Source organism: Tetrahymena thermophila (genome assembly GCF_000189635.1).
Source record: "Tetrahymena thermophila SB210 genomic scaffold scf_8254194, whole genome shotgun sequence".
NCBI classification, from domain to species: domain Eukaryota; phylum Ciliophora; class Oligohymenophorea; order Hymenostomatida; family Tetrahymenidae; genus Tetrahymena; species Tetrahymena thermophila.
Genome location: NW_002476088.1, coordinates 99,935 through 118,634, shown reverse-complemented (window position 1 = coordinate 118,634; position 18,700 = coordinate 99,935). Strand labels below are relative to the sequence as shown.

The window sequence follows — 18,700 nt, the reverse complement described above, 5'->3', positions numbered from 1 at the left end:
TTCAAAATTATCAATCAAAAAACCCAATTTTTCTTAAATTTTACAAAAGATAAATCTAAAGTCTGAAAAATTAATCACAATTTAAAACTTATATTTTATTTTCTTTATTTTATTTTAATTTATTTTATTTTTTATTTTTTACTTTTTATTTCTTTTTTTATTTATTTAATTATTTGTTGTTATTATTTATTTTTTAATTAATTCATAATTTTATTATTTTTTATTTTTAATAAATTTTTATTTATTTAGCTTTTATTAATATCTAAGAAAATTTTATTTTTTAAAAAATATCAGCATATCTAAGGAAATAGTCTCTAATTCAAAATAAATAAAATATGTCTAAGAGAAATTAAGTTGATTCATTCATTAAAATTTTAAATTTTTGGTGTTTTTAGTGATTTTGAAATTCCTCATGTCTCAAGGACATGCTATTAAATTAAGATATTTTAAGTCATAGAAAAGTATGTTTAATGGGTGGTAATCGTATCTTATAGGATTAATAAAACTAGCTTAAATATTAATCACAAAGAATATTAAAATAAACTGAATCAAATTGAATAGAATAATTATTTCTTTGCCTCGTAAGAGGCTAAACGCTGCTGCGATTTGAGCGTAAAGAAACAAAGATTTTTCTTCAAATTAGATTCTGTATTATGGTGGATTTAAAAACTATTTTCTTGACTATATTTATCATCTTAATTTTGGGTGATGTTTTTCTTTTGTTTTTTTAATTAATTAATTTTATATTTCTAAGGTTGTTTGAACTTCTTCCCTTTTTATATTAATTTCAAATTTGTATTTTAAAAAAAGAATTTTCTGATCTTTTAAAATCTTCAGGTTTTTTTAAAAAGGGAAATTAATGATGCAAATAATTATAATTAATTAAAAAGAAATAAATTGATTAAATTATTACAAAAAATAAAAGAAAAAAAAACAATCTAAATAATAAGTTTTTAAAAAATAAATGAAATTTTCAAAATCTAAGTTTTTTGCGAAAAATCATTTCAGCTCAAAAAATCTATTGGAATTTCTCACACTTATAAATTTTAGCTGATTTGATTTCTTAATTATTTAGATTGTTATTTTTTCATTCCAAAAAATTATCAAAATTAAGATAATTGGTAGCATCAAAAAATCAAATAGAAATCGCTTCTCTTTATTTTAAATTTTTATTAAACTAATTAATATAAAAAAGATTAGCTCTTCAATTCATCTCTCATCGCTCAGAAAAATTAGATTAAGACTTCTTGAAATTAATTAGATTACTTTATAATCAACTAAATAAAAAATGTTAAAAAAAAATAAAGAAATAAATAAAAATAAAATTTAAACATAAAAAAAGAAAATCAAAATACAAATAAATAATAAAAAGCTTAAAATAAAAAATAAAATAAAAATAAAGAAGAATTTAAAACAAAATATTAATTTTTAAATTATTAACCTAATTACTGTATTTTTTTTAAATTTATATTTCCATAAAAAATTTAAAAGTTCTTTCAAAAAATATCCTTTTATGTAGAATTTTATAAGCTTCAAATTATCATTTAATCAAATAATTAAAAAATTTATAAGGTCATTCCTCTAAATTCCTCTAAGTAGTTTTGATAATTATTTATAAACTAATAATGTATTTTCTGAAAATTATATTATAAGTTTAAAGTATTTTCATATTATTATTTTAAATATGCTTTTAAATATCCATTTAAAATTTTTATTAAAAATTAATTGTTTAGGAAAAAAAATGAATTATATTAAAGTTTTATATAAGTGATAGTATGTAGAAATAAATATAAGTAAAAATAGTTTTTATATAATTTTAATTAATATTTTATATGTGGAGTTTATATTATATTTTTTTTAGTAAATATTATAATTTTATTTTTATTGTTAATTTTCGAATTTAATATGGAGTTTTTGAATTTTTAGTAAAATAATCAATCAAGCTCTTTTTATTTGGTTTAGCTAATTAAATCAGTAAAATAAAATTTTAATATTTTATGAACTACTAGATTGCATTTATTAATTTCTTATTATTAAGGGTTAAAGTATGTTATCTAACATATATAGATAGTTTCTTAATAATTTAGTCAGCCTAATCTAATTTATTTTTTTTATTTCTAAATCATTGACTTTAATACAAGAAAACATTCTTAATTAAACTCTAAATATAGTTCATATAAATGCAAATGCATTTTTTATCAGTTAGTCCTATGTCTTTAGTAGGTGTTTGTATTTAATATTTGGTTATTTCCTTAAATAAATGATTAAGGTATAGGTAATATAGGTATTTTAAAAGAGTTTAGTTCATGGTTAGTTGTGAATGGTCCAAATGTTTCATTAGAGAGTTTTACTTAAAAGATTTTACCTTTCTTGCCATTACCAAAGGTGATTTGTTAGCCTCTGTATGTCTTGAAAGTGAGCTGTTCTACTTGCTTGCCTGATATTATAAATAATAAAAGAATAAAGCAAATTTTAATGAAATTTTTACTAACAGGCAAAACTTATCGAATAATTAAATAGTTAGAATTTTATTATTTTTTTTGGTTGAGAGAGAAACAACACTTTTTTAATTGATTAAAATATTAAAAATTTAAATCATGTGAAGATAAAAACAAATACAAATAAATGAATTATTTTTGTTTGTTTTGTATCAAACATTACCTATCCTTCCTGATATTTCTTGAAGATAGTCATCTTCCAAAATTTCGAAAACTTCATTCTTCAGCTACTCTTTCGAGCTAGATATACTCGATTTTGTTAGGTTGCTAGCGCTTTTAATTTTTCTATTTATTGACTTTAACTCTTGACTCAGGCTCTTTTTGGGTTCTTCAGGAGATTCTTTCTCTTTGGAAAAATCAGGTTTATGGTGATTGAAACCTGTGATAATCGTACCACAGTCTAATTCATATGCTAACTAAATGCTCTCTATATTGCTTTTAGAATGAGAAACTCTAATTGCACTTATTTTTGTAAATTAGCCTCTCTTTTTAATTTCTTCCTCGTCATCTGTCTTTGTAGAGGTTTCACTCAAAATGCTATTGCCAATGATCATAGTGTTATCATATCTTTTATTTAAAGGCTATGACTTAATAGAAGCGCAACCCATGTGAATTATTATTTATTATTAATGCTACTTAAAATGAGTAAGTGGCCTTTCAAATTCAGGAGTCGACTCTTTTATATTTTCAAGAAAGAAAATGAGGATTTTTTACGTAGCTCTTCTACTTTACAATGTAGAGTGATTTGATATTGTTTTGGTATTTTATAAATTATAATTGATTTATAATTAATTACATTCATTAATGATTAATAATAAAAACAGATTTTGCATAAAATATTGGTAATATTGTTAATTCCTATATAAATAATATATAATCAGAATCATCAGTCAGTTCCTAATTAATAAAAATCTTCGTAATCCAATATTTTACACATAACATATTACTTGGGAATGTTTTTTAATATTATAATTCACTATCAATCATAGTGTTTTCTGTTAGTTTTGCTTTTTAATATTTACTATAAATTTTTTTCCTAAATTTTCGTTGAAACCATACTAAAAACAAACTTAATTTAACTGATATATTTTTATAATAAATATAAATCAGTTTTTTTCATATTTTTTTAATTTAAAATTGTCTTTCTCAAGTTTTATAATTGATTTGATTTTATTAAAATTACTCAAATATAAATAATCTCCTCCTTGAGATACTTAAATAATAAGAAGATATTTAGAATATATATTTTTAAGAGTGATTAATTACAGTATTAAGATATTTACTAAAAGAGCGTTTGATTTACACTTTTTAAGATGCAAATTAAATTTAAATATAAAATAATGCCTATTTGTAAATTGTAATTTTATATAATTAAATACTTCTTAATATCAAAAGTTACTTAATCAAATTACAATTTTTAACAAATTTCTTTCTAATAATGTTAGAAAATAAATTTAGGTAAACAGTTTCTAGCCTCAAAATCTGAGCTATTAATCTAAAGAGATAGTTAAAATTTAGATTTTATATTTCTAAATTTTAAATATGTAATATTTAGCAAAACAAATCCAAAAATAAATAGGTAAATTAACATGAGTTTTTGATTTTATTTTACCTATCATTGTTTTCATAATTAGGTGAAGATTTATTAAAGTTTTTAAGGTATTTAATAATGCCATATTATTAATAGTATCCAAAATATTTTTTAACATTTATAATAAACGAATACTTGATTCACTCTTTAATTTAAATAATATTAAGGTATCATTTATAAAAAGCTTCACAAAATAATCTAAAATAAATTTAATTTTTATAACGATTTTGATGTAATAACTATTTTTAGCAATTCTAATTTAAAGAAAAAGGGTAAAAAAATTATGAACCTTGTTAACTTAGATCAATTTTTTATTTTATATTTAAATTGTTTTTATAAATTTACAATTAAATCTTTTCTAAAAATGTTAATAAGTTTTAGATATTTTTGAGTAAATTAAAAATAATTTTAATTTATCTAAAAACAAATAGAAATTTAATAGCAAAATAAAATCTTATTCAATTCATAGTTTTATAATACTGCTTATTGCTTAATTTACAAAAACTTAATCAACTTTAAAATAGTATTTCTGCTATTAGATATTTAGTATAAAATATTTAAAGAAAATTTTATGAAATTATATGAAAATAAATTTTAACTGAGATTAGAAAAATATAATTAGCATATGTGCTAGAAAGGTACTAACTGAATTCAAAAATTAGAAAATATTAATTTTTTATAAAAATTCTACATTGTAGGAAAGATATCATTCAAAATGTGCTTTATTAAAGCTTTCTGTAAAGTATTTAATATTTTTGATAAGCATTTAAAGGCTACTTTTTCTATTAATCCTAAGATTAAAGAAGCCTAAGTTTATTTGCTGATAATAAAAAGCGAATATATCTATCTTATTTTAACTATTGCTTGATTATTAAGTCTTTCATATTTCAACTTAAAAATTATTTGAAAAATAAGTTGTAAAATTCTATTTAAAATTGCTTAAACATAGTTCATTTAAATATCTAAAGGATAACATAAATTAATGAAAATACCTTTTTCGCTTCATGTATTGTGCTCTAATGTTTTTATTGTTTAGTCTTATATGATATTTATTCAAATAAAGTTAGCATCGAAATAAATTTTTTTATTGATTTAGTAGATTTTTTTAAAAAGCTAATGTAATATCTTATTTTTCATAATGAGCCAGCTTAAAATAAAACTTTCTTAAATGTAGTTTAAAAAGCAAAGATAGATAGATAGATAAATAGATAAATAAATGAATAAACATTTAGGATATTTTTTCCTTATATGAATCAATCAAATTTAAATTCAGTAATATGAAATAAATAAATTTATTTAACAAGATGTATTATTATTGTTTTTAAATGGATTGATAATATCTTAAATTTTTTTGAGAAATCATGAAAATAAATAAAAAATTATTTATTTTAAAATTGATCCATTCTTAATTTATTTTATGTGTGCAAACAAGTACAATATTTTGCTCAAAATTTTTATTAAATTAGCTATTAGCAGATTGACTGTTAAGATTACAAATAATAATTATTATTTACTGAAAAATAAGATATTAGATAAAAAATAAAAAAATGAATAGTAGATATAAATCTAATTTAGGATAAGCAAGCTCAGATTAGCCATAACCAGAGCCATCAGTTAATTAATAACCAATAGATACAGATCCAAGTTGGAAGCATGCTTTTTACATTGTTACAAGCATTACTTTATTATTAAGCTTTATAATAGTGATTATTGGTGATCCTCATAAGCTTTCTAATCCAGTAGACCCTGATGGAAACCCCTGTGGCTAAGGTGATTTAAAAGATTATCCATACATTTATTTTGTTACTCCTAGCAAGCAATATTTGAGTAGGACTGTATGTGTAAAGGAATGCAAAGTTTATTCTGTTTAGCCTTAATTAAATGATAAACTTGATTGCTATGTTAATTCAGTTGTAAAATCTTGCAATTTTAACATTCCCAGATCTAATGATAGAAGTGAAGAAGTCTTACTATATGACACAGCTGTTTACTTAGGAAAAGTTTGTATGCCTAAAAATGTAGGGTATTACAAACTTATATTTGAAGCTCTTCATATAAGCAAAATTGATTAGATTCTTAGCGATGTCTATGCCACATTCCCTTATTTAGTTATCTTCGGTTTGCTTGCTTTCGTTTTGAGTTTTGCAACAAAGTACATCATTGATTAAAAGAGCATGGTTAATCAATCTATAAAAGTTTACTTCTTCCTAAGTACTGTTGGTTTCATGCTTCTTGGAACTTTATTCCTTTTTAGAACTTTGCACTTAGCAACTGCATCATAGCCAGATGATAAAAATGTTATTGGTGATAAGGACAAACTTATGCAAGAAGTAGATTCTAGCAATTCTTCATTTGTAGGAAATTTACTAATTTCAATCATTTGCTTTGTGAATGGCATCTTATACATCAAATCATTTTTAGAAAGTAACACAGAAGAATAAACAAAGGGATAAATAAAAAAAATGAGAAACACTATGTTAGAATTTATTTCTGATATTATAAAATGCTAGAATCTCATATACTTGCCTATTTTTGCTTTTGCCATTTTTATACTCATATCCCTTCTGTTTTTTAGAGTAGTTTTAAATTTATTTTCATTAGGTAGCACTAAAAGCGATGATCAAGGATGGCCATTTGAATAATTCAAAACAAGTGGTTTTGCATATTTTCTGATGATATTTTTATTTGTTGGATTTTTTTGGATATTCATTTTTATTCTCCAATTCTGTGAATATCTTGTATACTATTTATCTATTTCGGAAATGAATATTAGAAATGAAAGAAATCACGAAGGATTTGATCAAGATCGTATTAGAGGTTTAAAGGAAATATTTAGCACTGAAGTTACAAAAATGTACTAATTTAGGATTGGCACAATAGCAAAATGCTCAATTTTATATTTTCTATTGTATATTCCAAGATCAATATTAGAATCAATTGACACATCTTATTAGCGTAAATTAGATAAATTTAGACAAGACATACTATTAAATTAAAGTAGAATACCTAGAGATGAAGAAATTCCTCATACTTCCTTCATGAAAATTCAAAGAAGTCTTTGTTAGTGGTATGAAGGAAATGAATTATTGAAAGGTCTGTAGCCTTATGGATTCTTTTATAGTATATCTAATCAAATTGGATTTTCCGAAGCTGGTATAAAGATGTAAAAACTAATAGACTAAACAGCCTTTTGGTTTGAAGATATGCTTGATGAAGGAGAAACCTTTGAAAATCAAATAAAATACTCAATTTGCTTTATTGTAGGATTAAGTTTTACACTAGCAATTTTTTCCAGTAGTTCTCTTTAGGTATCAACTATAATGGTGCCGATTGCTTTTATGTTTATAATCAGCTATGTGATTTCTTTGCTTTATGTAAATATGTACGGCTCAATTTACAGTACATTTATAGTTTATTACCTAGTCTTCTAATATCCTAACGACCATGATCATAGATAGTTTATTAGTAATGAATTATAATTAAACAAATTTGAGGATTTTATTAATAAAATTACTGCTGATCCACCTGTAATAGTATTTGCTTTATAATTATGATAATGGATAATTTATAAATTAAAAAATATTAATTTGCTATTTTATAAAAATATTTTTTCAAATTCAATTTAAATTGAATTTTTTTTTAACTGTTTGAACCTTTCAAATAAATTTAATCCAATTTCTTTTTTATTTTGGAATTAGGAAAATTTTTAAATATTAAATAGAAATAATTGCTAATAAATAAAAAATATAATTTGCATCTAAAAATTTTTTTAAATTAAATAATTTATATTAAAAATATTTTACTCATTTAAGAAAAAAAAAACCATTAATAAAGTCAAAAACAATTAAAATTTTGCTATTTTTCTTAATTAATTAAATTTATTTTTATTATACTTTTTGTTTATTTGTTATAATTATGCTCTTAATAAACAATATTCAAATTTATTATTTTAAAGACAATCATTCATTCATTAAATAAAATTTACAATTTCATTTTTTCCTAAACTAAAATTATTATATTTTTAATACTTATAAAAAATTGAGTCATAAGGAAGTAGGATTAAATTAAAAGCCTTTATTTTAAGATAATATTATCTCAATTTTTATTAACTATTTAAAAAACCTAAAATATTTTGTAAGTAAATTAAAAAAAATATTATGAACATATATAATACTTGGTTTGCTATATTTTAGCAAATTAAGTGATAAAGTCAAATAATAATAATAATTAATACTCTCTTTTTTTATTAATTAATTAATAATATTCATAAAGTTTAGTAATTAATAATCACACAATAATATGAAAAGAAGTCAATCAAGTGATTAGTCAGAAGGACATTTTGCACATTTTACAAATTAAAGAAGATTTTAAAATGGTGTTAGTAACATTAGTCATATGATGTAAAACCATGTAGCTTCTTAAGCTTATGACCCCTTTAAGTGCCCTCCAGATTTGAATGAAGCTAAACTACATGGGTAGGCAAGAAGAGTTTGTAGGCCTACAAAATATATGAAAGATGGTAAAAAAACAGATCGTTTGGAAAATTTGAGTTAAATTAGCATTGCAGATATTGATGAAGATAATTAGAAGCAATAAAAAGTAATTAGCGGTGTAGAAGGAGATTAAAAATGTGAATAAGCATAAAATAATTTAATTTCTAATAAAGAAGATAGATTAAATTCAAATAATGTTGAAAGAACAATTAAAGTTTTTTCATAATAAAATGATAATAGCATTGACTTGATAAGAAATTAATCAGAAGAAAATAAAAAAGTCTTACTTGATTAGCAAGATTAAAAATAAGGAGAAAAATGTCCATGCTGTGGATTTTTGATTGAAAATGAATAAATACCAATAGATTGTAATACGATTGATTTTTTGCACTTAGGAATTACTTATCCATTGTACTTTGATTTTATAAAGTAATGTGCACTTTTACTGACAATTCATTTCTTCGTTTCTAGTATTCCAAGTATAGTGATAAATGTAAATTCAAATCAATGCAAAGAGTATAATGATAGTTCGTTTATTTGTATGCTTTCTTTTCTCAACATACTTTAAGGTTAAAATTTTTACAAAATACAGAAATTAAATGTTGAAAATATTTGTAACCAAGTATTTTTAATTGTCTCTATGATTATGATTTCTATATTCAAAATTTAATAAAAGATTAAGAAATAAAAATTAGAAACTTTTCATTGCTCTATTAGTGATTTTTCTGTATTTATTACACATTTACCTAAAACTTTTGATATGAAAGATTTTGAGACTTTTCTCTTTGATAAAGTTTCCAAAAAGTTTTAAGATTTCACAGATGAAAGTTAGCTTAACATAATTAAATCTTACAAACTCTATGATCTCAGAGAGTATGCTCAATTGTATGAAAGCAAAGTTAAGTATAACAAAAAAAGAATTAAACTTAATAAAAAATTAGTATAGTTAAGAGCTGAGATGAAAAAGTGTGAGCCTAAATTAAGTAGCGATTCAATTGATCCTTTTGATCAAAATTAATTAGTTTAGCATTTAAGGAAAGATGATGAAGAAGGTTTGCCAATCGAAAGCTGTAACAGAGAAATTTCTCAGAGTAACAACAGCTAAAATTCAAATTAAGAACTAAAAATAAGAAATACTATACAATAGTACTAGTAATTCAAAGAATAAGTAGCAACAATTAACTAATAAATTGAATAAATAGAAAGTGATATAAAATAAACAGACTAAAAGCTTAAAGAATTTTAAGAATTGCTTACAGGCTACGATGAAGAATCAGAAACAAATGAAAAGAAGTTAACATTTTCTTAGAGAGCAATTATTACTTTCAATAGTTTTAAAACTGCTAAGTGTGTAAGAAATGCCTTTAAATTAACTTACAAGGAGAAATTCTTTAGATACTTCAGAGTTATTTTTCCTAAAAAATCTAGATAAATACTTAATGACTATTACTTCAACAATTGCTTTATCAAAGTAAGAAAAGCTCCTGAACCAACAGATATTCTATGGACGAATATAGGATCAACTCGTAAGAAATGGAAATATATCATTTTGTCCTATATTATGACTTACTTTTTGATTCTGATATCTTTTCTTGTACTCCTTTTTTTAAAGAAAGCAATTAAAAGAGAGTAATCAGTTCAACCTCAACTTATTTCTTTGCTTTTATCATTTACATCCTCCACAGTTGTTGCTCTTTTCAACTCATTATTAGGTAAATTATTCATTTAAAATAAACAAAAGTTATAAAACTATAATTATCAAAGGTATTGTTATCAGAAAAGGTGTAAGTTATGAGGAGCATAACGTTCAAACAAAATACTTTGTTAGTGTTGGAAAAAAATTAACTAAAATGTTTATTGTAAATATGGTTATTAGCACACTGATGTCTAATATGGTAAACTATTTTATAAGTACTGCAAAAGAATTCCCATTTGATGCACAAGGCTTGATGGGTGATTTCTTTTTCCTTTTTATTACTAATTCATATATTGGGTCTATATTCAATGTGTTTGATATTGTTTGGGGATATAGACTTATCATGAGATATAGAGCAGAAAAGGATTCCTCTACGATGACTCAAATGGAAGCTAATAGTTTGTTTGAAGGACATCCAATTGACATGGCTTTAAGATATGCAAATGTAAATAAGACTGTGCTATTTACTGCTTCGGTTTCTCCTTTTATTCCTATAGGTGTCCCTCTCTCAATAATAGGTTTGGTTGTAACCTTTTGGGTAGACAAATATCTTCTACTCAGGAGATATGTTTGCAAAAATTATTTGACATACGATTTGGCTAAATATATGCTAAATAGCTTTAAAATATACTCTGTCTATTTTGCTTTTGGTAATATGCTTACAATGTTTATGCCTGTAAGTAAATTTGAAACTTCCTAAAGTAATATACAGCACTTTGATTGGCCCTCTCCATAAAAATCTGTGTTCTTTTATACCTCAATTTTAGGCTTTTTAATAGCTTTAGTATTTAGGTATTTCCCTTTAAAAGGATTGGCGGACTTATACAATCGTATGTTTTCTGAAAAATACAGAAAAAGGTAAATTAAGACAGACTACAAAGACATAAAGAATGAGCTTCTTGATGACTATGACTATTATCATCCTATATTTAAAGATAATTCAGAGGAGAGTGATAAAGAATAAATACAAAATCTCAAGCACAAAGAATCTTATCATAGCAGAAGTTCTGTTAATAAAATAAAGACCAGCAATGCTTCAGAATTCAACCAAATGTTTAAATCAATTTAAAATCAAATTGATTAGCACCATGCGACTAAGTGAAATATATTTTTATTATAATAATCATAACAAATTTAAAAATAAAAATGTTTTATATAATTTGTATTAAAATATAAAATTACAAAAGAAGAATATAATGGTTTAAATTTACAAATTTAGTTTCAAATTTTAAGATTTGTTTTAAAATTATATCATATAAGAAATATAAAATTAAACTCAGTCATTCACTATTATTATTGGTAGACCATCTCCAAAAATAATAATTGAATGGGTGCTAACTATTTTTATTAAAAAAAAAGAAAATTAATCAAAATTAACATTTTAAAATCAAAAATTTTCACAATTAATAATTGAAAATATTAATTAGAAGCTAGTAATGTTCATTCATTCATATTAATTTATTTATTTATTTGATTGTTTGTTTCAATTTATAAAGTGATAAAGTGAAAAGAAATATTATGAAAAGTCAATAATTGAATGATAAATATCGGATCGATATAAAACAATAATAATATACCATTGTTTTATAATATCTTTCAAAACACAATCAAAAAAAAAAGAAAATTAATAAATAAACAAACAAACAAAAATTAACTATAAAAATCAAAAGTACTTTTTTGCTTATTTGAATTACTTTTCAATTAATTAAAATAACAAATTAGAAACAATATTCAACTGAATTACTTTACTGCTATCTATCTGTAAATATAAATAATAAAAATATTTTATAAAGAGTTACAAGATAATCAAGTCAAACTTTAAAAAATTTTAAATTGAATCCAAATTGGCAAGTTAATTAGTTAGTGACCATAACCAAGTATATTAAAAATAATGTAAATTAGTGAGGAATAGTTTTTCGAATAGTTTCAAATAAAGCTCATTTAGCTAGCTAAGATTAAATAAAGAGAGGAGTAGTAAAATAGAAACGGGGACATTTAGCAGTCAGAACCCTTTGTAGAAGATGACTTAATTAGCGAATTCAACCATCTTATAGAAATACCTTTAAATTAATAAGGGAAAATATAGACTAAGAGTGATACAATGAAGATAAGCGATTTTGAAATATTTGCAACATTAGGTAAAATACTTTATTTAAATAATCTTTAAAAGAAGTTCTATGCTAATTTGGTTTAATTATCAAGTTATCTATATAGATCAAATGTTGATTAATGGTTTTGATATTAATAAAAGGTACTGGAACATTTGGTAGAGTGAGATAAGTAAAACTTAAAGGGGATACTAACAAAGAAATATTTGCTTTAAAAATGCTAAAGAAAACAGAAATAGTAAGATTAAATTAAGTTGAGCACATAAATTCAGAAAAGAAGATTTTATAGAGTGTGAAGCATCCTTTTATAGTATAAATGTAAATTAAAAAAATTATTAATATATAAGCAACTTATTAATGCTGAGTATTAAATATTCACAGCAGATTCTTTCTATCACTCTATCAAAATTTTGTTTAATTAATATATAAATAAAGTATTAATAACAAGTAAATTTAATATTTAATTAATATAGGAAATAGAGTTTTTAAGATGATAAATACATATATATGCTTTTTGAGTATATTCAAGGAGGTGAATTATTTAGCAGACTAAGAAAAGAAGGCAGATTTTCTAATGATGTAGGCTTATTCTATACCTGCTAAATCTTGCTTGCTTTACAGTATTTGCATTAACATGATATAGTTTATAGAGATTTAAAGCCAGAAAATCTTCTTATTGACAAGGAAGGCAATATTAAAATAACTGACTTTGGATTTGCTAAAAAATTAGATAATGATAGAACATTTACTCTTTGTGGTACTCCAGAATATCTTGCTCCTGAAATTATAAAAGGTTCTAGAGTTGGCTATGGAAAATCAGTTGATTGGTGGGCATTGGGTATATTAGTATTCGAAATGCTTTCAGGGTAATTAATTAACAAGTTTGCTGTAAGTTAATACAATTAACTATCAATTTTTTAAAAATATATAGGTATCCTCCCTTTTATGATAATGAACCTATTGGCATTTATAAAAAGATTATAGCAGGTATAATAGAATTCCCTCGTTTCTTTGACAATAAAGCTAAAGATTTAATTAGAAAATTACTAAACCCTGATCTTAACTATAGGTTAGGAGTTCATGATGTAAATTATTTATTTTTTGCAAACATGTAAAAATAACTAAGATAAAAATTATAAAATTATTGTAGAAAGGATAAAGTGTTTCCAAACATAAATGGTTTAGAGGTGTAGATTGGGAAAGTGTATTTAATAAGGATATACCTGCTCCTTGGACTCCGTAACTCAGAAATGAATAAGATGCATCTTGCTTTGAAAAGTATCCAGATTCTTAAGAAGGAGCAAGAAGCCTACCAAGAGACCTCTAACATCTCTTTGAAGATTTTTGAAAGAATTGTATTCAAAGCTTTTAATTTAGCTATTTTAAAGAATATAAAATAAATTACTGCTATTGTAACGGAATTAATCATCTTCCCTATTGCTTTTTTGATAAGAAAGAGATATTCACCAAATAAATAATTAAAGACAAACTTTATAGTAAAAATAAAATAATTAATTAATTAATTAAAAATCAATCAATCACATTCATAAATAGTTAAGTAAAGGGAAATAAACCTAAATTATTCAAGCTAATATAAATAATTCTAAATTAAAAATTAGTATTTATCTATCTATATTGAAATAAGTATAAACATATTTATTTTATTTTATCACAGTATCAATAAAGTCATTAGCTAATTTATAATAATAACAAATGCAACTTTACAAAAATTATAATGAGAAATATTTAAAATAAAATAAAATAAAAATTTCAAAATACCAAAAATGAGAATCTAATATTTTATTCTTTTATTAAGTGAGTATTTTATTTCATTTACTCTTATAAACATCAAAATTTGGAGTCAACAAAGAAAGTAAAATGAGTTATCATTAAGAAAAATTGGTTCTCCACAAAAAATAAATAGAGGATACAATTTGTATTAAGTAAATATAATATTTAGGTATAATATTAAGTAATTATAAGAAATAAAGTAATCAAATAATATAAAATCTATTGGTGATAGTTGACAAATTTTAGTAAATAATATTAAAAAAAAACATAACCTAACATACCTAACCTTTTGTCTACAAATTAAAAATAAGAAGATAGATGAAACTTATTTTTGTAGATTTTGCCTTTTTTAAAAGGAAGTAATATGCAAAATAACTCTAATAATGTTTAATACTCGCGTTACTGATTTCCTCTGTTTATTCATAGGGGATTTTTAACTAGTAGATATTCTTCTATCAAAATTAAAATGTATAATACAAAGATTTGAGGCCAAATTAGAGTTATCAAAATTTTCCTACAATAGGTTAAACGTTAAGTGCATCTGATAATTTATTTTTTAGATAAGCAATAGATTTTAGTAAAGTATAAGGAGTATATATTGAATTTCTATATAATATTACCTAATTACCAACAACTATACCTACTACTAATTTAGATGATTATTCAGCTATTTGTGCATTATCACTAAATTAAAATAGTCCTTTTCTTAAAGTTATATAGAATGGATATCAGCCAGTAAATACTTTAGTAGACCATATTAGTTTTAACAATAAAAAAAATTCATAATAATCTTGTAAATTTTTAATAAATTTGAATTAAGTTTAAAATGCCTACAGTGGTATGATAAACTTAGGAATTAATTTTTTAAACTTTGCTTTTTATTTGCCTGCTTTACCTGCAAACGCAAGCGTCACTTTAAAAAGCTACTAAGAATACGCTCCATATAAATATAATTGCCAAAAGTAATTTTTTATTTCTTAAAATAGTTTTACATAAGAATAAGAAATAACTTTTTAAAAAGTTAAAATAAATAATTTTCTTATCTTACCTTGCCATCTATGTTGATAATTTAATCTAAAAAATTTATTCATTTATTAATTTTGTTTAAAAAAAGTATGTGCTTCTAATAACTCTAGCAAGGTCAGTGTGATACATCAAATGGGAGCTGCTGATGCCTAAACAATTTCGCTGATATTGATTGCAGCAAACAAATCCAACTAATTAATATTTTAGATACATATAATCAGTACAGCATATCACTAAGCTATTATAGCTACACATATTTTGCTTTTTATGTAGCTTAAGTTAATGATTTGTAATTTTCTTTGTACTAGAGCAATTTTAATACTAATACTATTTCTTGCTACTTAGATTTTGAGATACCAAGTATTCTCAAATATCTCCCAGATTCATAAAATTATTACAAAATTATTTAGATATAAGGATAAGGTACTGAAGCATAATAGTAAATAACTATAAAAGGCAGTGATATACAAAACATTTATTCAACATACAATCTTTAGTAATTAAGAATACTTATTGGATGTAGAGCAAGCTAAAATTATTAGTCTTCGTTAGTTTAATCTGGTACTATTGATAATAAGTTTCTCTCTTAAATACCAAAAAGCAGTGATTATTATAGAAATCTGTAAATGCAGCCCGCTTACTTTAATACTATTTAAGGGCAAATAAATATAATGGTATAACAAACTCAAAATTAGCCATAATATAGTGGGAATTCATTTATTATAGCTACATCAGTTAGTGTAGCAATTTTGATTATTTTGCTTGTTATAGTAATTCTGTGTGCTAGGAGAAAGCGCTAACTCTAAAAACGAAGATTGTAACAACAGCTTTCGAGAAACAGATAAGAACTTTAGCAAAATAACCCTTCTTCAAATATTGATTAACAACTTTTATAATCCTTGCTAAATTAAAATCCTATGGCATTATTAGCTCAAAGTGTACTGATGAATTTGCCTTAGGCAGTTTAAAAAGATGATAAAAAATATTTTTAAGATTTTGATAAGTGCTTTCCTTTAATGACACTACAATAAATACAAGATTACTTAAAACAAGAAAATCCTAACATAAAAGCTGAAGATATAAATAAAGAATGTTCAATATGTTACTGTGATTTTGACGAAGAAAAGGATGAACAAGAAGATTAATAATAAGAAAAAGAAAAAAAATAGAACTAAAATTAACAATAAATAAATTCCTAAGAAGGATAAGAAAAATAATAAATAAAACAATAAAAAAAGAATTTAAGAATTTTAACCTACTGTAATCACTTTTTTCATGACTAATGTATCAAAGATTGGCTTAAAAAAGATAAAACATGTCCTCATTGTAGATAAAAACTATCTCAACAAGAATTAAACCAAATTAAAAACCTATTAGAAAACAAAGTAATTGAACGAACAAAGAGATTGATATAAAATCTTTAGATGCATAGTTAACAAAAAAGTGAAGTTTAAGGAAATTAAATAACTTAAAATGATTAATAAAATGAATAAAAATCATAAAACCAACCATAGTAATAAATAAATAATGAAGATAAAAAAGAATTAAATTAAAATAATAGAAAAAGCTCAGGTCATATTTAAAATAAAACTGATCAAAGTGAATAAAAATTAAATAAAAATGTAAATGGATTGTAAGTAGATCTTAATTTAAATTAAAAAGAGAAGGAAATGGAAATAAATATTCCTTTGAAGAAATTAAGTAATATGAATATTGTTTCTAATAAATCATTGAGTAAAAAAAAGAAGTATAGTTTCTAGTAATTGGACTCACCTATTAAAAAGAAATCTTTATCGCCCCTGTAAAAGCTTAAATAAAAGAGTTCTTCATAATAAGGAGAAGACTAAGTTGAAAATTTTAATTTGCATAATTACTAAGCTGTAGTTTTAAATAAAAAAGACTCATAATCCCCTAGGAAAAAAAATAATACAATTGGCATTTCTCCTTTAATTTAATCAATAAATAACTCAAACACTTCTATTGTATCTGAAAGATTACAAGATAGTTAAATGGAATAAAGTATAATAATAGATGAAGATGTTTAAAAATGCCAAATTTACACTTAAGAAGATGAAAATAGTAAAAATATAAATCCTGAAGACTTACAAAATATTAATATTCTGGAATAGATTAAAGAAGAGGAGGAAGAAGAAAAACATTAATAAGAACTCAAAGGACAGTTTGATGTATCTTTTGCAATTAAAGATAACCCTATGCATAAAGACTAGTACGAAATCTAGAATTAATATAATCAAACAGATTAATTTTAATTTGAGTAAAATACTCAATTAAAAATCTCCTTTAGTGGAATAACTTAAGAGATAAAATCTTAGATTAATTCAAGATTAGAAAATCTCTAACCTAAAAATGAAAAAAAATCTATTAGTAAAACATTGAATTAAGGTCTATAAAAGTAGCCTCAAAGTACATTAATAGAAATGAAAGATTTATCAGTTACTAATAACAAAAAAGACAAGTAATGAAAAAAAACAAATAATTTTTTAATAAATTAATAATGATTATTTAATTAATTAACTAAAAATTTTTCCAAGCAAATGAATTTATTATAATAATTTTAAATATATAAATTAATTTATTTTGAGGTTAATTTTTTTTATAGTTGTAAAAATCTTGTAAAATTAATTAATTTTTTATTATTCTTTGAAATCTTTATAAAATTATGAAAATATCTAAATATATATATATCTCCTATAACAACAGTAACTATTTTTTTCATTTTTTCTTTTTAAAAATTTGATTTACAATAAAAGAATCAAATGAAAACAATTTAAGAAGAATGAAGAAGATAAGAAGAATTCTAAATTAATATTAGACTATATTATCAAATAATTAAATAATATATTTATTTTATATTTATGTTAGCGTATTGCTTATTATGTAGAAAAGAAGAGTATTTGGTTTATAATAATTATTTTTATAAAATAAAAAATGAGGAGCTATTAAATTTGATTTGGTATTGAAAAAGAGAATAAAGAAGGATCTATATAATTTCTAAAAAAATTTTATCTTTTTAATTTTAATCCTTTTATTGAGGAAAATTTTAATTTACTCGTTATTGTTTTATTATTTTTCATAGAACCATTTTAATTAGTTAAGCTTTGATCTTTGATGGATGTGTAAATTGAATTAGTTTTATTCTAATTCATAGACAAACATATTTCCTTTTATATTGAAAATCATCTCATTTTTAAAGCTATCATTTAGTTAGTATTCTTTATAAAAATAATTTTTAATAAATAATTAATTCAAATTATTTAAATCAATTAAATACTTTTATTTGAAGAGTTAAATGTAAGAAATTTTCTGTTAAAAACATTGATTAATAAAATTTATGTCCTTTTTGTTCATTTAGGATCTATTTTTTTGCTAATTTGCTTTTGTAGAAATATTTAAGCTTACAAATTGAAGAAAATGGTTGAATATAATAATTCCAAATTAATATTTGTGGTACTAATATTGGAGTAATAAAATTAAAA

At 22.4% G+C, this 18,700-nt stretch overlaps 6 protein-coding genes across 6 annotated transcripts; 5 read left to right on the top strand and 1 right to left on the bottom strand. All coding sequences in view use genetic code 6, as the record gives it.

The window, feature by feature from the left end:
* Nucleotides 1–2,198: 2,198 nt before the first annotated feature.
* TTHERM_01020840 (jacalin-like lectin domain protein) lies at nt 2,199–3,106 on the bottom strand (the record flags this gene model as incomplete). The annotated part of the gene is made up of 2 exons (XM_001025561.3): nt 2,199–2,437; nt 2,662–3,106. The coding sequence occupies 2 exons, from the start codon at nt 3,104–3,106 to the stop codon at nt 2,199–2,201; spliced, it is 684 nt and encodes a 227-aa protein (XP_001025561.1).
* A 2,530-nt stretch (nt 3,107–5,636) lies between these two features.
* Nucleotides 5,637–7,643, top strand: TTHERM_001020839 (plasma-membrane choline transporter; the record flags this gene model as incomplete). Its single annotated transcript, XM_012800462.1, has 1 exon — nt 5,637–7,643. The coding sequence occupies one exon, from the start codon at nt 5,637–5,639 to the stop codon at nt 7,641–7,643; it is 2,007 nt and encodes a 668-aa protein (XP_012655916.1).
* A 684-nt stretch (nt 7,644–8,327) lies between these two features.
* Nucleotides 8,328–11,481, top strand: TTHERM_01020830 (transmembrane protein, putative). The gene is made up of 2 exons (XM_001025560.2): nt 8,328–10,294; nt 10,347–11,481. Exons 1-2 carry the CDS (start codon nt 8,389–8,391, stop codon nt 11,378–11,380), a joined length of 2,940 nt encoding a protein of 979 aa, XP_001025560.2. The 5' UTR covers nt 8,328–8,388; the 3' UTR covers nt 11,381–11,481.
* A 688-nt stretch (nt 11,482–12,169) lies between these two features.
* Nucleotides 12,170–13,734, top strand: TTHERM_01020820 (CAMP-dependent kinase catalytic subunit; the record flags this gene model as incomplete). The annotated part of the gene is made up of 5 exons (XM_001025559.2): nt 12,170–12,416; nt 12,530–12,704; nt 12,860–13,252; nt 13,318–13,471; nt 13,537–13,734. 5 exons carry the CDS (start codon nt 12,170–12,172, stop codon nt 13,732–13,734), a joined length of 1,167 nt encoding a protein of 388 aa, XP_001025559.2.
* Nucleotides 13,735–14,264: 530 nt separating this feature from the next.
* On the top strand, nt 14,265–15,349 carry TTHERM_001020819 (hypothetical protein; the record flags this gene model as incomplete). The annotated part of the gene is made up of 2 exons (XM_012800461.1): nt 14,265–15,139; nt 15,292–15,349. 2 exons carry the CDS (start codon nt 14,265–14,267, stop codon nt 15,347–15,349), a joined length of 933 nt encoding a protein of 310 aa, XP_012655915.1.
* A 480-nt stretch (nt 15,350–15,829) lies between these two features.
* Nucleotides 15,830–17,686, top strand: TTHERM_01020810 (zinc finger protein; the record flags this gene model as incomplete). The annotated part of the gene is made up of 1 exon (XM_001025558.2): nt 15,830–17,686. The coding sequence occupies one exon, from the start codon at nt 15,830–15,832 to the stop codon at nt 17,684–17,686; it is 1,857 nt and encodes a 618-aa protein (XP_001025558.2).
* Nucleotides 17,687–18,700: the final 1,014 nt, after the last annotated feature.